General features: G+C 39.0%; 3 protein-coding genes across 3 annotated transcripts; 1 reads left to right on the top strand and 2 right to left on the bottom strand.

The window, feature by feature from the left end:
* The first annotated feature begins 483 nt into the window (after positions 1–483).
* On the top strand, positions 484–13,221 carry LOC146381487 (zinc finger CCHC domain-containing protein 24-like). The gene is made up of 4 exons (XM_084937546.1): positions 484–1,107; positions 2,446–2,646; positions 11,703–11,867; positions 12,169–13,221. Exons 1-4 carry the CDS (start codon positions 901–903, stop codon positions 12,280–12,282), a joined length of 687 nt encoding a protein of 228 aa, XP_084793672.1. The 5' UTR covers positions 484–900; the 3' UTR covers positions 12,283–13,221.
* Positions 13,222–13,794: 573 nt separating this feature from the next.
* Positions 13,795–16,440, bottom strand: LOC146381486 (peptidyl-prolyl cis-trans isomerase A-like). Its single transcript, XM_084937548.1, has 6 exons — positions 16,186–16,440; positions 16,029–16,059; positions 15,325–15,413; positions 15,148–15,244; positions 14,535–14,610; positions 13,795–14,363 (listed from the first exon to the last, which is right to left on the bottom strand). Exons 1-6 carry the CDS (start codon positions 16,336–16,338, stop codon positions 14,228–14,230), a joined length of 582 nt encoding a protein of 193 aa, XP_084793674.1. The 5' UTR covers positions 16,339–16,440; the 3' UTR covers positions 13,795–14,227.
* Positions 16,441–17,540: 1,100 nt separating this feature from the next.
* Positions 17,541–19,915, bottom strand: LOC146381485 (peptidyl-prolyl cis-trans isomerase A-like). The gene is made up of 6 exons (XM_084937547.1): positions 19,624–19,915; positions 19,509–19,539; positions 19,101–19,189; positions 18,921–19,017; positions 18,130–18,205; positions 17,541–17,983 (listed from the first exon to the last, which is right to left on the bottom strand). The coding sequence occupies exons 1-6, from the start codon at positions 19,789–19,791 to the stop codon at positions 17,848–17,850; spliced, it is 597 nt and encodes a 198-aa protein (XP_084793673.1). The 5' UTR covers positions 19,792–19,915; the 3' UTR covers positions 17,541–17,847.
* Between the last annotated feature and the right edge of the window lie 1,119 nt (positions 19,916–21,034).

Here is a 21,034-nt window from a genome sequence, read left to right as displayed (position 1 = left end):
AATACAAATTGTTATTTAAAAAGCATGAATCATAGCGGACATCCCCAGGACTTTCATTTGGATCGTAATTTAGATTATTTTTGAGCCTCCAAAAATTAATGGTTAAACACATTATAAAAAGAAACCACGCGTGGGCAATAAAAAAAACACTATTTTACAAGTCATGGGGTTATTACATGTTTTAGCACGACATTTTAGCTTTCTTACTGAATTAGTCAGTATGAAGCACTAGATGGCAGCAGCCCACTTCCTCATTTTAATCCACTGGGCTTTTCATCAGCTCAAATCCACTTTGAGCTGACACCAAAGCAATTTTGTGTGCGTTTTATATTTGGAAATCATTAATTATAGTAAACATGAAGAAGTTTATCGACACTCTCACGAATGAAGGAATTGAAAACCCGACATGAAGTTTAGATATTAAACAAAAGAAATATAAAACACTTTTGTAAATATGTGAAATCTCATATAAGAAGTTTAATGTGGCTTTTTTTTAAAAAAATGATCATCATCACTTGCGTTATATTTAGACGATTAAACAAGTACAGAGAAGTTCCCTTCTTAATACAGATGCCAGCGAATGTAATCAGAAAGAGATGCAAACTCATGTTGGCCCTCCTATTCTCTGTGACGCAACGCAGAGTCCTTGCCTGTTTGCTGCTCCAGTCCTCCAGCTGCCATACAGCCTTTCCATTTCAAACTTACACCGAGCCCCTCCCGTGACTTCTCTCCTGTTAGTGGAGTCCTCCTCCCAGGGCTTCCCCCAGGTGAACACACGCAGAGATTACGCCCAGTCAGGCGCTGCAGGGGGATGACTGGAAGAAGTTGGGTTGTCCAGAGAAACCGGCGGTTCTGACGGTGCTGTTTTAAGAGGAGAGGCGCAGACCTCCAGAAGACACCATGATGTCTGCCGTAGAGACTGGTGTGTACCAGCCCGCGCAGATTCTCAGCTGGGTCTACATGTCCTTACAAGACACGCCGAGTAGCGCTTTTGACGGCTTCAAAGTCGAGTCGGACTCCTCTCCTCTGGACGTGAGCACCTCCAAGCGCAGCGCAGCTGATCTGAGCTCCAACTATCTCAACAACTTCTTCCATCTGAGCAGTGAGGTAGAACGCATGTGATGCTGTCTCAATCATTAAGTTGCGATGGCAGGTTATTATCTCCGTATTTGGATTAAATCTTTATCTTTAATGTTATTATTTATTTATTTATTTATTTATTTGCTGCAAGTCTCTCCCTGAATGTTCTACTCAGATATTTCAGCCTTGGTTACTTTGCTGCCCATACTGCAAACCTCACCTGCATGCCTTCATTTGGGTTGCCCTGTGGTGACTGGGTAGCATATGAATATGCGTTTTGTACCCAGATATAGTGCCTGAGTGTGTTCAGACTGTTCTGGTGTCAGCCAGACGGGGGAATGGTAGGTTGAGAAAGACCTCTCACAAGCTTTCAAAAATGTTAGAGTTAGCCACCCCAGCCCCTTGGCCTCTGCATGGTTAGAGCAGTATACAGTGTTAATTCAGTGCTTAATAAACTACTGACTAATTGAAGAAAGGGATAAGGAATTTTTTTTTTTAAAAAAAAAGCAAACTGAGTATGATGTTTTCTTTAAATTTTGACATCTAAATCCACAAGTTTTTACTTGAGACATGAGACATTTCCACATATCTGGCATGTGTGCTTTAACTTAACGCATGCCAAGATATCTAGTGGTTTGCTGTCTCTTGCATAAGATCTCACTGCTCTAAAGCACATGTGCATCTGATCACAATTCGTTATTGTGCGATGCCTTCAGAGTAAACAGTGTCCGCAGGCTGTTCTTCATGTTGGTTGGCCCTGCAGTGCCATAGCACCCATCTCCTCTAGAAGCACAATGATGCTGATTATGTCGTGCCAGAAGAACCATTCGTAAGAATGCATGACAAAGGCATTTTGTTCTAATGAGGAAATGGACACTATTGGTTCACACAGTAAGGACTGCACATCTGCAGAAATCAAATAAGGTTGGCTACTGTCAGGGAGACAAACAGGATAATCAATCAGGGTGATGGACTGACAGACCCCGTGAAATGTTCTTTTATAGCAGAGTCACAACAATAACCTTCTGTAACTTTCTCTGTTTTGGGGATATGGCAAACACTCTTGTGTAGAGCTGAAATTGATGAAATGAGTAAAATCAAAAATTAAACAATCATCTGACAAACAAAAAAGCCAAAATCTGCTAACTCCAAAGTAAAAATCTTACAGTTTTTATCTCTGATAGTTGAGTATTTCTGTGTTTTGATTGATTTTGAAGCTATTTGAATACACTACCTTGGCCTTTTGGAAGTCATGTTGGGCATTACTTATGAGCTTCGGACATTTGTAGACATAGTTAAGAGCGCGTATCAATGGAAAAATAATTATGATTTGTTTGGGTGGGGGGTGTTGCTTTTCTCTGACAGAGCTTGAACAATAATTTCTACAAGAGGACTTCACCTTATGGATCTCTCAACAATATTGTGGATGGCCTGAGCTCACTGGCAGACCATTTCTCAGACCTTTCCCTGTCTCCTGAGACACGGAAACCCAGCAAAAGGCCGCCACCCAACTACCTATGCCACCTTTGTTTCAACAAAGGACACTACATCAAAGACTGCCCTCAGGTGAGACACACAGTGACACTTTACATCAAACAGCTGCACAATATGCGGCTCATTTGAGCTGTCTATCAAACGCATGTGAAGTGCTGCATAAATAATACATTTGTAAAGTAAATGTGATGACAAATCCAACAAATCACATCCAGTTTCTTCGTCACATTTCTAGATATTCTTTCACAGTTGTACTGCACTCAATTTAAACTCTACATTCCAAGTTAGAGTATTATGTTTGTATTATTCTTTTTTTTGTGTGTGTGTGAAATACAGTCCTCAGCACATATTTGAATTAGGTGTACCACCACAGGTTGGTAATGAGCAGCAGATGCCAGATTGGATCTCGGTGCTGGCCTTAATGAAAGATGATAGGTTTTTCTGTGGAACTAGGCACGACCTCCACTCCAAACATGAAAGAAATATTACCAGTGCTTTATGTGCAGCTGTGGTTCCCCATTGATCATGTTCTGAAGGAAATGCTTGACATTTGTTAGGTGTAATGGAAATAATAAAATGACTGATGGACAGGATGTGTCCAAGAAACAAAGAGGCAAAAACTTGAATTTAAAATAGCAGGTCAACTTTTACTAATCAAATGTATCTATATACCCATCCACCCATCCATCCTTTTTTCTGCTTATCCAACTGGATCACACACACACACACACACACACACACACACACACACACACACACACACACACACACACACACACACACACACACACACACTCTCTGTCTAGCGATATATAGATAGATATCTTGTCATACCATGTCACACAGGATATCCCTCTCCAAACATGGCTAGTGATTAGGTAGCTTTTTTTTAAAAAAAAGTAGAAATTGTTTTCTTTTGCAAAATCTGAAAGCAGCAACCTCCTTTTATAATACCACAGACTATAATACTGGGTGATCAGTTTCAGTTATTTCAGTGTTTGTCAAGTTCCATCTATCAGAAAAGCCAAGTTAAACATATTTTTAAGAATATCAATCTCTTTTTGGGGGTGACATATAACAATAGCAGTTTGAGACTTTCAGAAAAAGTCAAAAGAAGATTGCTATTCCATTTGCAGCAAATCATATTTGGCTCCGTTCTGGGAGTTTCCCACCTTTCCATGTGCATGGAAAGTCCAGTATGAGGAGAGCAACAGCAGACCCTCAAGCACAAACAGCATGGAAAAATAAAAATGGGTTAAAAGTTGGTTTGAAGTAGTTATAAGCAGGTTAAAGTTAATTAAATAGTAAACCCAATGTGATCACCTTTTTTAGGCTGAGATTTTGCACTGAACCAAGACTATGCTAACCGATGCTAAATCACAGTTAATTAGATAAAACATTTAAAGCATGTTATTAATAACACAAGGTAGCCTTTTTTTTTGAACTGTGACAAATACCTGTTAGGTGTGCTAAAACCCATTGCTTTCTTGTGAATGGGAATGCTGCTAGCTTTATGTCTGTAAAGCTAGTAGCATAGCAATACTATTAGACTGTGAGCCAGTGTTAGCATAAACACGGGAAATGGGGAGAGTCAGTTTAGCTCTGTCAAAAAGAACACAACTGCTTATAATTACTGGTTTTATGCTTTTTGCAAAAATCAAACATTGTAGATAGCATTACTGTGCTTTAGAGGAGCTGGTAGGGAATCTAGTAATTCTACCCTACACCAATTGCTGCTCTTTTTATGCTAAGCTAAGTTAAGCTATCATTCCAGATGACCTACATTTTTTGATGTGAGAGTGATATCAAACTTCTTATCTATTTCTTAATATATAAGGAATAAACACATTCTCCAAACGATTCTTTCACTCAAAAACAATGAGTACGAATCTCTTTTTTCTCTCTCGAGTTTGATCGTTCTCTCCTAAAGTCTTGACTCTGCCAACACATGGTAGATTAGTGTACTCTAGCACAGAATACAGCCCATATAGGAATGTAAGGAATGCTGACAGCATATGTGCAGTGACCTTATAGCTCTTCGCACATTCACATCTGTGAACACCTGCCAATTGCTATGAAAAGTAGGTGTATATTCTGTATTTTTCTTTGGTGTCATGAATCACATCTCTATCTAAGTGTATCAAAGAAGGTCCTAACCACACTTTAAAGCCACAGACACTTGGTAGAAATATTGACAACCCTTCCTGTTATGCTATTGGTCCTCTACAAGCTTCTGACTCAATCATCTCACAAGCTTTGATGTTTCTTAGATGTTCTATATGAAAACTTAGTTCTAACTTTTCACTTGTGATTTTATCCAACATTGAACACAAAAAGCTCACTCCTTGAGAAGCACTCCTTTAAAACCGGATAGCAATGGGTCTGGAGCCTTTACTAGCTGACAGTGGGCAAAAAGCATGGGCTAACACAGAAATTAAGATAACTATACATTATCAGATCCACAAATACAAATCAGGAATGTGTTTGGACTGTGAAAGAAGCTGTAGCAACCAGTGAAAGTGGGTAAATGTAGAAACTTAACACAACAGGCTACGAGTGGAGCTCTAAAGAAACAGCAGTAACTATTGCGCCGTTGTGCTTTACACAACTTGAGGTTTAGAATTTTTATGAGATAAGCTGCGTCACAATCTTCATCTGTAAGTTGTGATTATCTGTTTGTACCTTGGTGTATTGTGAGTAAGTCTTTAGGCTGAGTCTGACGCTAGGAGACAGGGAACATTTTGTGGAGCTGCAGTGGATAGGAATCAAAGGATGTCATGGCTCAGTAAGATGAGAGAAGGATCCACACAGGAAGTCTGTGCCTGAAGCCTTAAAAGCATTTTCTGGACCATCAAGTCTAAAATTATACGACAAATGCATGGCAGGTAATGAAAAAAAATAAAAAGTTTTAGGTATAAGAGAAATGCTGCCATTTGGCATTTCAATAGTTAACATCCTGCTGACAGCACTGTGGAGCGTTGGGTTACTTGCTTCATGAGACGATTGAAACGTCAAAGGAATTGTCAGAGATATTTACGATTCTGCTTTATTGCTATACTCTTTAAATTATGCAAAATCTGGAAACCATTTTTCCTCCTGGCTTTTTGCCACTCTTGCTCTGCTTTAGAAAGATGATGTCAGATTTTATCATGTGTTGCTAATATTTCAGACCCAAAGGGATGATTACGGAGCTGTCGCCATGACAAAAGGTCTCTTTAGTTGAAGTTGTGATGAACGTTCGGCTGAAGCTGTGCCTAATCAACAAACTGCTTTTTGTTCTTGCTGGTTGGAATCTGAGGCATTTTTAGCCAACTGAAGTTTAGTATGCTTTTAGTATGCTTTTGATGTCTTAGGATTGCAGAAAAATAGTTTAAAAAAGTTAAAAATCCTTCAGACTATATTGTCTTTAAGATTCCCATTTCCAAGCAAACGACAGGTACTCATCGAGGGTTTACGTGGTTTTTCCCTTTAACCTAGGGTCACATTTTAATGTCCTCATCCCAGTTAAGTAGCTCGACCTGCTTACAGTAAAGAAAGTACACAAGTGACAGAGTGCTGACAGTAAATGGGTGCGTGGTGGGAAGGGCCTGTGATAAATAAGGAGAGCATTGTTTCTGCAGAGGGGCTGTGGAACCAAAGGTCAGGAAGTCAGGCTGTATTGTTCGCACAGTGCTGCTTGGCTGGAGTCATCTCTGTCTCTCTCGCCTTTCTGTCAGTGCAGGGCAGTGGCGATCGGACTCTAGCTACACTGAGATGACTGCATCCGTTTTTGCAAACTTGTGGGTAACATAGGAAGTGCATGTAGGTCTTTACTGTTACAGTTGAATCACACTTGAATGGAGGGGAAAAGTCTGCTTTGAAAATTAGTTGCAGAGATTACAAAAGAAACTTCTTGATCTGATCATTGGCCTTTGAACATAAACATATTTTTAGTTCTCAGTCTTTTTAGTCTGTGCTGCGCCACTTAAAAGTCCAACATTTAACATAATGTTAATTTGTTGTGTTTGCACTTTCTATTTTTAGATGTAAGACAAAATACACAGTGTTAATAATTATCATGCAAGATAATGATAGGCAGATGTTTTATTTTTATTTTTGGATCAACACAGTCCAGCTGTTTGCTTGTGTTTAAAGTCTTTTAGCTAGATGTAGATCTATATTTTTGCATACAGGCATACAGGCCAGTCAGCATTCTGATCTTGGCAATGATGCATTTACCAAAAAACCAAAAGTTTAAACATAAAACAGTATTCAACTGTATTTGGTACTTCTGAGAAATGTAATTTGACTATAAAATGAAATTACAGGAGGATGATATCAATATTTACAAAGTTTTTAACTGACTGGAATTAGGTGAGTATCAGATTTGTTTTGGGCTGGATAAAGTACCTGCATTCAGGTGGAACGCTGTGGAACGACGCTGAACTGGACAATCTCATGTAACCCTGTCTGATTACTGTTGCTGTGGTCCTTTTGTTTTCACTGGTGATAACTGTCTTATCTACACACAATATCCTGCCTGGCACTTCTGGTTAAACATCTGCTGAGGATGATGCAAAAGATAGGGGAAACCCTGGAATTCAGGATAGATAGCCTTCATATGATAAAGAGTGTCGTCGGCTCAAGGCTAAGGAACACATATAGGAAAAATGCTGTAGAGATCACTTTTATTATGGTTCCATATTTTTAATATTTTCCTAAATGTTACTCAAACACATATTGAATTGAAATTGGACATATTTTGCTGTTCCAACCCACCATCTGTTCCTGTCATTCAGTCTTTTGAGAAACATAATACCTATAGTTCAGTGGAGCTCAGTCAGATTCTGGACCAATCAAAGTGCTTGGTCCCCCCAGACTCCTGCATTTGAGAAAGATGCATAGAAAATGTCCATATGTCTGTGTGATAATCATTCTCCTTGCTCTGTGTGCTTTCAACACTGGGTCTGATTGATTAAAACTCTACAGCACTACGTCGGAAAATACAGAACCAGTCATCTGCTCTTTGGCCTCCAGATGTTTGTATCTAATCATATTCATGTTGGATTAAAGAAAAGTTCATCCACTCTGTGTTTCAAATGTGCAACATTTGTAGAAAAGCTTTGCAGAAAGATCACAGCTTCGGGCTGTATCTGCATAAAAGAATCTTTTGACATCTTGATGTTTCCGTAAGTGGAACATTTGGCCTTGATTTGCTCTGGAAAAGAGGAAACACCATTGTGTAAGACATAAGTCAGCATCTACTGGCCAGGAAGAGACTGATATCTTATTTCCTCGAATCACTGCTCTGTGGTTTGAGCCCACGGTCGTGGTGAAGCTGCTAGAAAAACTTTATTAAACTCGGGATGAGAATAGAAGTTTTGAGTTGAGGACCTATGACACAGTGAGAGCAGCAGCGCACGAACCAAACAGCTTCATCTATTCATAACAAGTCAAAGTAAAGCAAGTTAGAGCAATTCTTCAGAGAACAGTGCATAAGTCGACACATCCTATATTTTAAGTGGCAGGCACGCCACTAGGTTTGCAAAAGACTGTGGCATATTTGTTTGTTATATGGAGTTTTTATCCTTTTTTTTTATTTAGCTGGAATACAGCTGATGTATCAGATGTTAAATTATTATTTCATTATTTCTTCATAACAGCTGTGAACCCCTAGGGCATCCAAACTTACTCAGATGTGTTGATTATTTATGAATTGGAACATTTGTTTCAGTTTTTAAAATATGCACTATGGTGAAAAAGACAGCCTTGTAAAAGTTGCTCAGGTTTAAAAGTAGGCACGTCGTAATGTTATCACTTTTAAAATAAGCAGCTGCTCAACAAACTAGAATCCAGCCTAAGATGATGTTTTCTAATTAGTTTTGTTTGACAAATGCTGCTAAAGCCCTAAATATTTGTTTGATAATCAGATAAAACTAAAAAGCAGCACATCGTCATATTTGAGAAGCTGTAACCAGTTGAATTTTGGTTTACTGCTGCCATCAAATTTGTCCTCTTAAAAACGCAGCTGTTTTGATAGTCTCTCTTTGGGGCTCGTGGGAATTGAGGCATTTGTTGCTCTTAACCCTCCTGGAGAGCTGATTTCACAAGATAATGAAAACTATCTCTTAAATCAGCACAAGAGTCTTTAAAACACAGGCGACCTTTTGCTGCGGTGGTCAGCCCAGGCATGATTGTGTTGTTTTGCTTTGCTTAACAGCTGGACTTCTCCATGGATGCTGTGGGGGTCTGACACAAATTAAACCCAGCGAGGGACAGAGTGTGGTGGGTTTGTTAGTGTGGAGTAATTGACCACATGGTATCCAGTAGGCTTAGCTGTGCTGAGTTCTCCAGGATGAATTCTCTCGTGGGGGTATGGGAGTAGGGGAGAGTGAATGAGGGACTGGCGGAGACGGGGGAGGGGGGGGGGGGGGGATTTGGAGTAGTCCATTGTTTATCCTGATGGTTTCCAGATGATGGCAGAGGGAGGCAGCCACCTCCTGGGTCTCTCTCACCAGGCTACAAGGATCTGGGCCAAGCTTATCTGCTGCAGCCTACAAATCTGGCTTTACATCCCTCTATGCAGTCTGGGGCTAATTTAAATAAGACAACATAAGTATTGGCTGTGAAACTGAATATGTTGTAATACACATAATAAATGAATTTCACAACTTATTTATCTTAAAAGAGTTTCTCACATGTGGTTTCAGACTGAAAGGTTTTGGGGTTTTAGGCCTGCTGTTTGTTTCTATGTGTTTTATTTTCTGTGTATGACAAAGAAAATTGAATTGAATGAAAACTGTTCTCAGAAACTGCACTTGACCAAGTCTAAAAAACACAGGCAATGGAAGTAAAGTAACGTCTGCAAACAAAGACCAATCCCAGCTGCCTTAGCTGATATTAGTATTGCTGAAGTCCTTAACTTTTCTACATATCAGGAATGCAGATTTTGATATAGCACACAGCAGAAGGAGAAGATAGCTTCTGCTGTGTGCTATATCAGGAACTGCTTCAAAGGGAATTACTTCAAATGGCTTGTAACTGCTGGAAAAATGCTGCCTAAATGAAATGAAAGGCATAAGAAGGCGTAACTTAATTACACGTACTATTTACACATGGACACAACTGTGTACAGGCTTTTTACTGAAAATCTTAAGCCTCATCAGTAATGGTCTCAGTGGGAGGGGGGCTGTCAAGAAGCCATTCTTAAGGAAGGGAAACAGGCGGAAAAGGATGAGATATGCCAAATTACACAAGAACTGGACTGAAAATCAGTTGCAACAGGTCTTGTGGAGTGATGAATTTAAATTTGAAATGTCTGATTCAAAACAGCATCAGTATGTAAGGAGGAGGTGGAACAGTGAGTGTCAACAGTAATCTATAAAACATGGTGGAGACTCTGGTTTTGGGCTGTATTTCAGTCAGTGGTGTTGGAGATTGTGTCAGAACTGATGAAATGAAGAGCACAGAAATGTATTTTCAAAGATTTATCCACCATGCAAAACCATCTGGAAAGCATCTGTTTGTCAGTGGCTTCATTTTTGAGGATGACAGTGATCCCAAACACACTACCAATAAAGTAAAAGCTTATCTGGATAGAAAAAAAAACACAGTGGGATAGTGTAAGTCATGGATTGGCCTCCCCAGAGCCCAGACCTTAACATTTTTGAAGCCGTGTGCGATCATCTTCACAGAGAACAGAGCAAAAGGCAGCCAGCATCTAAAGAAGAGCTTTGAATGTCCTTCAAATAGCCTGGAGAACTATTCCTGAAGCCTACTTAAAGAAATTACAAGAAAGAATAAAGTCTTACTAAGAGAGTTCAGCCTGATGTGTGTATATACAGTGTCATATGTATGCGAAAATGGCCCACTGATTTGATGGATTCAGTCAATCTTTCCTGCTTTCCATTGAGAGTGTCCATTCACTTACAGGTCAAAAGTGTGTTTTCATTTGTTGGCTGTCAGTGTGACATCTTTGATCAGGGCAGTGGAAACTACAGCGTGTGCAGTGCCCCTCGCTGCCCTGTGGGCTCCAGACTTTAGGTAGAGTTTGTTTTTCTTGTTTTGAAGAGTGAAAGCTGTTTCCTTCTTCAGGAAAACGATAATCTGTCTGCTGTCTCTGTATGCTTGAGAACAAGGGCAAGCATCAAAAGCGATCTCCCACAGTGCCCCTTGGTGACCGAATGAGGCAAACACATGCTTCAAAATGATTCACAGCGCATTTAGCAGTTAGATTTGGCTGATGGAACTTCACAACCTGTTTTCACATATTAAGGCCTGGAAATAAATAAAATTGGAAATGATCAGTGAGAAGCTTTGAACCTGACATATGTTTCTGCGGTGAAATAAAAGCAAAGCATTATGTGAACTTCTCTGTTGTTGTGGATTCAGGCCTGATTCGATCTTAATTTTGACTTGCCCTACTTTTCATCCAAGATGCTTTTAATTCAAACCAGTCTTGTCGAGAGGATTTTCTTTTTTCTTTTCGGTGATGGGCTTAGAATTTTGTCATGTTACACCAGTGCAGAGTTCATCTGGGTTTTATTTCCTCCCTGCTAAGATCTTTGTGTTCTGATTGGAGGATTGTGGCCAGCTGGGAGGGATGACTGATAGCCTAAGGTATTTGTCCTATAGAAGTAAGCCCTCTCCAATTGGTCCCTCCGCAGGCTAGGGCCTCCTTTACAGTCTCCTGGGAACACAGCTGGAGGGAGGGAGTTCATTTCTAATGGGAAAGCTGAGACTCTTTTTGTGTCCAGCAAATAAATTACAACATACAATATCATCTAACATCTTTGGAATTAACCACTGAAACTTTTCTGTTTGCTTTCATAGAACCAAGAGTCTTGTAATTTCCTACACTATCCCTCTAAAATAAGTTTCCTTTGATTAGATTACTTTGTAATATAAGTCAATCCTTTTAGGATTGTTAAAGCACCAAAGCAAATGATTTGACAAAACATAATCATCCCATTGCTGAGAAAAACCCCTCTCCATAAATTCTCCTGACCACCAACATTTCTGCTATCAGGATGTTTTCTAATTACATGAAGCTTTGAAGTGGCTGCCATGCAAAGAAACAAAATAGGTCATTGCATAGGTTTTCCCCGTTAAAACTGGTGATAGGCATGTGTAGTTTTTCTTCTTTTCAGGCTCGACCCAAAGGCGAGGGCCTGACCCCTTATCAGGGGAAAAAGAGGTGTTTTGGAGAGTATAAATGTCCAAAATGCAAGAGGAAGTGGATGAGCGGGAACTCCTGGGCCAACATGGGACAAGAATGTATCAAGTGCCACATCAACGTTTACCCTCACAAGCAGGTAATGCATCAGAACACAGGGCATCAGGAGACTGGGACAGCTCCTTGGTCTTGCACATCAAATCTTTACATGTATTCAATCTATGCAATCAAATCCACTTTTTTGTAGCTTGACCATTGAGGCCAGGACTGACTTTAAAAGATTCAAATTTTGGATACATTAGCTGCAGATACCTCTGTCTAATCCTTATATAGGCTTACAAATGGCAAAGCTTGTCTGTTTCTCATGTCTTTCTTGGACCTAGGACTAATTGGCAATTTCTGTATATGCAGGCCATTAATTTCCGGTTTCTTTGTTCCAGAGACCTCTGGAGAAGCCGGATGGGTTGGATGTGTCTGACCAGAGTAAAGAGCATCCGCAGCACCTGTGTGAAAAATGCAAAGTCCTTGGCTACTACTGCCGCCGAGTGCAATAACACATTCAGTTTGCCTAACACACTGCTCCAAAGCTTCATGAAACACACATAGCTACGACAGCTATATTTTAGTTACTAAAGCTACAACATCTATAGTGCAGTAATGCATCTCACGCTTTCATGAAATACCCTCTGACTCTGGTTTCAGTAGTATCAGTGGAGATGAGTACTTTGTGTTTGCTGGGTTCTTGTAAGCTACTCGGTTTTCATTATGTGAATATTCATTTGAAGTCTGAACTTTGAGCCAACTGTGAATTAAGAAACTTCACTTTCTTCACTTGTGAGCAACTTCTTGGAACAGCTTTCATATAGAGGTTCTTTTACATGTGTGTATATTTCAGAAATAACTTAAATGTTTTTGTATAAAATATGCAAGTCTGCCAAGACGGTTATGCAGTAATAATGTATATCTGCCTTGTCCTCTGTATTATTAGTATTGGTGGGTACATCATTTTTCTAATATATGTTTTAAGCCATACTATTTTGTTGAATATTACTCTTTGAGAAGGAATATATTAGTCAACTAACATTAAGTTCTTTTATACTACGTGCTACAGTTTATGGGGAAAACACTTGTCAGGTAGTTTGTCGCTCCAAAGTTTTAAATATGCAGTGTAGAAACTTTTCTAATAGTAACTTACAGCAACTGTATTTTGGCACCCAGTGCTAAAAGACTCGCCAAAGTGCTTATGGTCATAATGTAGTATATAACATGTGACAGTAAAAAAAGTGAATGTAACAAACGGTGATAAGTGAAGGGTTGCATGTGAGTGGTGCTTTTCAGGGTATTTTTCACTGGACTTGCTAATAAATGAGTATGGAACAGAAATACCCTTTAACTTGTAAACTGTGTTAAATTTAATGTGCCTTCATTTGTATAACCCATGAGATGGATGCTTCTCTATTGAAATATTTGCATTAAAATTTATTTAAACTTGATCGGTTTCTGATCTCATCTCTACATCTCAAGTAAGGATGTAAGCACATCATATCATTAGGTGGGACTACAGAGAATAACTTAATGATATATGGCTTCAGTATCATCAAATACAATCACAGGTAATCTTATAATTAAAAAAATAAAATGATCTGCCTCCATCCATCCTTTGCATCCTCTTTTGTCACACCAAGCCTGTGTGTTCTTCCTCTTTTCCCCCTGCCTAACAACTCTAAATTTCCACATTCTGTGAACATCAGTCCACCAAAACTTATGTCTAACATCTGTCAGCCTGTCCATTACACTATATACAAGAGATCAATGTAGTTTAAAGTGAAGTTAATCCTAACTTCACGTGAAACTCATCTGTCATTCCTATCACATCTCAGTCATTTTGTTGCCCACATACACTTTCTGCCACTCTTTATTTCTTCATACAATACCATAGCTCCTCTCTTTGTACCTCATTGTATTTTTTCTACATATACAAATACAGATTGTACCTGCTTCTGAACTTCTCCTCAGGATAGTTCAGAAAGAATATTTTTCCAACATCTCCAATAAAAGGTAGGCACTACTGCTAGAAAGTTTTATTTCAGCCAGTTTGCTGATGTGCAAAATTTCATTTTTAAGGAAATTTTAAATGTTTACACCTTTGTTAAAAATCACATGTTTAGAAAAGGGTTTTGTTTTTACAAATGTATGCTACTTTTTTGCAAAATTAGTTCAAGTTTATATTACTAAATTCACAAGCTTTGTCACATATTAGGCTCATTCATTATTTTTGATCCATCAAGTTCACATTTAAAGCAAACACGTGTGTTGGCCATTACCTGAAGTAATACAGCACATAAACACAAAAACCTAAACAAAAAATGTTCTGAAATGATCTACTGTCAGCAAACAGAGATAGCACCCTGTTCGCTGACTGAAGAAAGACCCTCTTTCACTCTTGCATTTATTGAAATTACAGCAGGAGATGAGACTACGGACACGTCCACACGGAGTCTAGTCGAGCTGTCCACAGTCTGTGATAGTGATCTTCTTGGAGGTTCGCCCAGTCCGTGAACCGTAAGACTCCACTCTCTTGACTACATCCATTCCCTCCTTCACGCTGCCAAAGACAACATGCTTGCCATCCAGCCTAAATGAAGAAGACGCTTATTTTAATATAGCTGCCCTGGATAATGACATGATCCATGAAGCACCTACGGAGTCTGACCGACTCACATTTTATTAGGTGGAGCCACAGACTGATGAAAAAGAACTTCACTAGCTTCATCTCCTACATTTTATGATGTTTATCAGTACGTACCATTCTGTTTTAGCTGTGCAGATGAAGAACTGGGATCCATTGGTGTTTGGTCCAGCATTGGCCATAGACAAGATACCTTACAATTGAACAAATTCATTCATTAAAGTATGTATTTTCACTTAAGCCACACATCTACACAACATATTATATTATATAGCACACTCAAATATCACCGTTAGAAAATCCACCATTTAAAATGTTGCCACCTGGTGGCAGAAGACAAATGTGACTATACCACATTACAATAGAGGACAGCATTGGGTAATTTTCCAGTAAATTGATACAAAAAAAAACAAAAAAACAACAATCACAGTACCCATAATATTTACAGAATTGCTAAATTTAACTTGAGATGCATGCATATTTAATCTGGTCATGGCCCATCTCATTTTTGCTCTGGAAAATTACAATTTACTCCATTTACTACCAGCAAAACACCAGTCACAAACACTGTAGCCTGAGATTGTACCATCATGTGTAGTATATCACATTGTGCTGTGTATCCATTATATTAGATGCAATGCATTATAACCTGTAAGAGTGTATTTGGTTTTGTACAACCCCATTGTCCTTTTGGTTCCCAAGGAAAAACTGAAATGATGTAAATACTTGCCTGGCCCAGTGTGCTTCAGTTGGAAGTTCTCGTCGGGAAACTTCCTTCCATAGATCGATTTTCCTCCAGTTCCGTTGTGGTTCGTGAAGTCTCCACCCTGAAAACACAAAACGTGTGACTGTAATTGGACCCTCATAGGACACAGGAAAACAAAAGGAGAGAAACATTAAAGCCTACCTGGCACATAAACTCAGGGATCACTCTGTGGAAAATTGAACCCTTATAACCAAAGCCATGCTCTCCTGTGCACAGCGCTCGGAAGTTTTCTGCAAGAGAGCCTTCATGTCAGTGTCTGCCTTCTTATGTTTGAATCCACACAGTAGACAAAACGGTTACATTAGAATAAAGCACAAGCAAAATCCTATACAGCAGAGTTATTTTTTCTTAGTCTTTTCGATATTTATTAGCAACCCTGAAATATTTCTGATGAAATCTTCCTAAAAGATGAAAAAGTGTGCCTGTAACAGTGTAAGAATGCCACAAACTGCTCAGTTATCAACAGAACAGAATAAAATTTGCAGCCTTTTTGATGATCATGAGTCTCACCTTTTAAATTTGTGGTTCTAGTTTAAATGTGGCAATCTCCTGTTTTTCAGGTTTTAACATAAAAAAAGTGAATAAGAATCTTTTATCTTCAATTGTGACAACACATTGTTATTCTTCTGATTTACAAACCAAATAGGCAAGCTTTGGCAGAAAGTAAAAAGAAAAAAGACAGTTCTAACATAATCAAAGTGACAACCTGTCGATTCACACACACATTTGGTGTGTCAAGTTAAACTTAGTCAAGTTCAGGCACACCATCTTTTCTTTAGGTCTGAGTAGATCAGATACTCGTTCCAGCTTGTTTGGTGTTTAAGGAGGAAGAGAACATCAGTTACCTGCAGTTTTGGGCACGACTTCTGCGTTGAGCTGCAAAAGAAAAAGAAGCAGCCTGAAGGCTTTTTTTTTTTTAACTGTCCGCTGAGGACATCGAACTGAAACATTAACATGCAAACTAATAAAAGCAGTGTCAACACTTATTTTTAACCTACTCACCTCGAAGGTAACTCTGCCAAGAGGCTCTTTGTCAGCGGCAATGTCAAAGTACACCAGCGGGTTTTTGTTCGCTGCTGCTGGGCCACTACTGTACAGACGTGCGGCTGTAAACGCTAAAGAGCAAAACTTTATCCTGTTTGACAGAAGCAACATCTTTATAAACTCACTGTGATGCAATAACTCAACGCAGGTGGACCAACAGTGACCTACAATCACGCTTACATGCGCGAGATGAGGAAGTTGACTACGCAACCGGAAGCTCTGCTACGGTTCCCGCGAGATTACGCGAGATTTTTTATGCACTCAAATTATTATCATTATTATTATTATTATTGTTGTAGTAGTAGTGTTAGGCTGCGTGCTGCTCATGTCATTAACGTCATACGTAAAAGAAAGGTTTGTGTAGTCTGTATGGTTCATCTGATCACCATATCGAGTTCGTCTAAAATGAAAATGAATCATTCAAGATGCGCTATTGCTACAGCCCAATCAAAAACAACGTTTTGAAAATTCATTTCAAAATCTAAAACATCTACACCACGTGAAACTTTAAAATTTGAAACTGGAGACAATCAGTTCGTAAAGTGAAGCAGACAGTATTTAATCAGTTTTGCATGTCAATTGTTTTATTTTTTTGTATAATGACTTAACCATAAACAGTCCCCACCCATCACCAGGATAAAAAGTCTATTATTTTATTATTAAAACCCCAATCGTAAAAAATAAACTGCTTGGAATGAGTGTGTTGCTGTCACTGTGTAATGTAACCAAATGTTATACATGCATCATGCTATAAGCAGAATATACACACACACACAAATGTCAGAGTAGGGGTCTTTAGCTAATTCACGGAACTCTGGCCATGTGCATGAAACTGCAAACCTGCAAATATTGGACGACATCAGCAGTAGAGCTGGGGAGCAGCAAAGCTTTGGACAGTGAGTTAGTAAAAGCTAGATTTTGGTCTATATGTTGTTTCGCAACCTGCAGCAACGCGGGGCTGTGGAATAGGGCAGATGCACAGTCTCTCTCTCTCTCTCTTTTTTTTTTTCTTTTTTTGTTTTTAATTTCAAAGAGCAGCCACCAGAATATTACCAAGTACAAAAGTGTGATAAAGCTGGTCATTTTATAGGCAGAGAGATAAAAAGCTTCTCCTAGTTGATGCCATAGTGCCAATATCTGATATGGCAGACTTTTTTTTTTTTTTTTTTTTTTTTTTTTTAAACACCAGATGCCCTTTCCTGATGTAAACCCCTCCAGAATGTGCATCCCACTCTGTTCTCAAACTGAGGACCATGCAGCTGAACACCTCACAAACCGATTGGAATGCAGGTGCATTCAGTTTTATGCCCATGCAAATTTTAATTTGCAGCTGGAAGTAGTCTCCCACTGGCAAAAATTACATTTTACCCCAATCTTTTCACAGTACATGTACCAGCGCTACTTCACACTGAAAATGAAAAGCTAGGAATGCAGCTTTCCATGTGAAAAACCCATAAAATGGCATTGAAACAGAAAAATGCTAATAATACAACGTAAAATGCGACATTTATCTACACTCAGCAAAAGAGGAAGCACTCTAGGCCAACCTCTTTCACTTTGGTCATTTTATTGAAATTCACCAGGAAATGAGATTACACAATGACCATATCCACATTAAATCTACTTGAGCTCTCCACAGTCCGTGATCGTGATCTTCTTTGAAGTGTACCCAATCTTGGAACCAAAAGACTCCATTTTCTTGACCACATCCATTCCCTCCTTTACTTTTCCAAAGACAACATACTTGCCATCCAACCTAAAAGAAAAAGAAACTGCTTACAATTAATGGCTTCAAGCCATTACTGAATATCACTGTGATATGAATTAAAGCCAGTTTGGATGAAATACACAGCTTCATTGGTATCAGCTGTTATAAATATGTTTCCGTTTGTCAGTACGTACCAATCTGTTTTAGTGGTGCAGATAAAGAACTGGGATCCATTGGTGTTCGGTCCGGCATTGGCCATGGACAGGATACCTTAAAATTTAACAAACTCATATCCAGTTAGATTAAAATAAGGACCCTTGAATATACTAAGTATTTCCACTTGTGGCACAGGTGCACACAACAGCTTATATTATTTAGCACACTCAAGTATCAATGTTAGAAAAAAAGTGTTAAAATGTTGCCATCTGGTGGCAAACTTTGTGGGGACCTCCCAGAGTGATGGGAGCAAAAGTTCTTGTGCAGAGAAGGCTTCTTTATAGATTTCACTAGGCAGTAACTTTGAGCAATGAGGTAAACTGAAGCATGACAAACAAAAATAAACATGACCTTGAAATCTCAAGACAAAAACGAAGAATGGAACAATATTATGTGAATAGTTTTCAAAATGCAAACTGGTTTAAAAAAAGAAGAAAAAAGATTGACAGTGAATTTTACAGTGAAGGACTAACATGTGTGTAATCCTTACAAAAATGTGCAAGAAACTCAGGACATTCCTACAATTTAAGTGAAAATGCACATAATCTGTTGGCTCCATCTGTTTGACTTCGAGTTATGGACACTTCTTATATATTGACATGCTTTCAAGTATTTGAGTGAGAAAAAAAAAATCACACAAATGGCCCAAGTTAAATTTGAATCTGACAAAGTGACTTGCACTATAGAGTTGGAAATTTCTGAAAACCAATAAGTAGCACCGCATTGTTTTCATTTTCACTTGCAACAGTGGACAGAGGGGGATAATTACCTGGTCCAGTGTGCTTCAGCTTGAAGTTCTCATCGGGAAAATTCTTTCCATAGATAGACTTATCAGCACCTCCAAAGTTATAAATAATATCTCCACCCTAAAAAACAAAACGCATCACTGTAGTAATATCACAACAGTCCATTGGGGAAAATTAATTACCCCAAAACAAAACAAACCTACCTGACATATAAACTGAGGGATCACCCTGAAGAAAACGGATCCCTTGTAGCCAAAGCCATGTTCTCCTGTACAGAGCGCTCGGAAGTTTTCTGCAGGATAAACTAAATGTAAATTTTTTCCTTCTCACGGGTGACGAAACACACACACACACACACACACACACACACACACACACACACACACACACAAAGCTTTCGGTAATTTTTCATGTTTGAACAGTGACTTGTTACTGTTAGTTTAGGTCCACCTGAATGGATTTGTGACAGCTGCTTTACAGACCAAACGATTATGAAGCTAACAAAACAAAACATCTCATCCATCCCTCAGCTCTGATAACAGCACTTTCTTGATATTTTGCTGTGATTTTGTGATTAAAACAAACAAACAAATGATGAAAACAGTAGTTACCTGCTGTTTTTGGCACTACGTCTGCATTAAGCTGCAAAATAAGAAGAAAACGGCTCACAGCGATTTAACGCATATTTTCAAAGTAAAAGTTATACTTTTTTTTTAACCTACTCACCTCAAAGCTAATTCTTCCGAGCGGTTCGTTGTCAGCAGCAATATCAAAGTAAACCACCGGGTTTTTGCACGCAGCTGCTAGGCAGCTGCTGCACAAACGTGCGGCCGTAAACACCACAGAACAGAATTTCTTCCTGTTTGGTAAAAGCAGCATCCTAATAAAAGTCATGTTGTGCAGCTACTGCCTTCAAGTATGTCAGCAACCACCCAGAGCCAGCTTACAAATACGAAGTGGGACGTTTGCTTAGAGAACCGGATAGTCTACTCTAATGATGTTGAGAGGCTTAATTAACGTCCCATAGAACACCTGTTTTACTACTGTGTTGTGTCAAAATGGCTGCTGCGTCAAAAAGCCACGTGACCATGGCTAGAATTATCCAGAACATATACTTTAAACATTAGCTCATTAGAGACTTTAAGTTACTTTAAAACCTGTTTGTTGCGTTTCAGTAAAATGTTATTGATAGTGATGTGCGATACCACTGATTTCCTTTCCGATCCGATACCAAGTAATATTCAGGGTGGTATCGACGATACTGATCCGATACCGATTCTTTGTACAAAAACTTATTTTATTTATTGTATCTCAAATTATAGCGTCATAATGATTACAGGACAGCAGATTACTTGTTCTTATCACTTAATAATGCAGAGTTCATCACATAGAAATAAAAAAACTGAAGTTGTGCACCATTTGAACACCTTGCCAGCCTGCAGCACTAAAGGACTCTGTGAGAGACGTCTGGCTCGCCCTAGCAGCACCTGTCCCTGTCCTCCTCTTCAGTTCGTCTCAACATACGCTCATCATATTCTGTGATAATGATTTACCCTGAGGTGTTTGACAAGGTTAGTGATGTTGCCACAACCATACATGCCAACCCGCCTGATTTTTCTGGGAGAATCCCGAATTTCAGTGCCCCTCCCGAAAATCTCCCGGAGCCACCATTCTCCCGAATTTCTCCCGATTTTCCACCTGGACAACAAAATTGAAAAACCATATTGCAAAATTCATAGCGCGGCCCAGCCAATTCCAGTTTCCAACAATGGCGGCAGCGACTTAGTTTTAATACTACTCTTATTTCTCTTTCTGGGTCGCAAAAAAACTTTTAACATATTTTCAGGTGAGAACGTAGCTGTGTAAACTTCAAATATCTGAGCCGATGGACACATCGTTTTCAAACCCCCGCGGTCTTTCGCTACTCGGGTTAAACATGATCTATAAGTCACTTTGATAACTTAAAAATGTTATTGTTAGGCTTTTTCAGTGTTTTATTTGTTCGTGACTAAATCGGTTTGGCTGAGATTAAAGTTATTAGATTAGATTAAATTAAATTTAACTTTATTAATCCCTCGGGAGGGTTCCTCCGGGGTTTTCACACAGCTGAATAAACGTCAAACAGAAAATAATTAAA

This window comes from Perissodus microlepis, chromosome 8 (genome assembly GCF_051167445.1).
Source record: "Perissodus microlepis isolate ML-2025 ecotype Zambia chromosome 8, ASM5116744v1, whole genome shotgun sequence".
In the NCBI taxonomy this organism is placed as follows: domain Eukaryota; kingdom Metazoa; phylum Chordata; class Actinopteri; order Cichliformes; family Cichlidae; genus Perissodus; species Perissodus microlepis.
The sequence above is the reverse complement of the archived record's forward strand: the minus strand, read 5'-3'. Positions and strand labels throughout refer to the sequence as shown.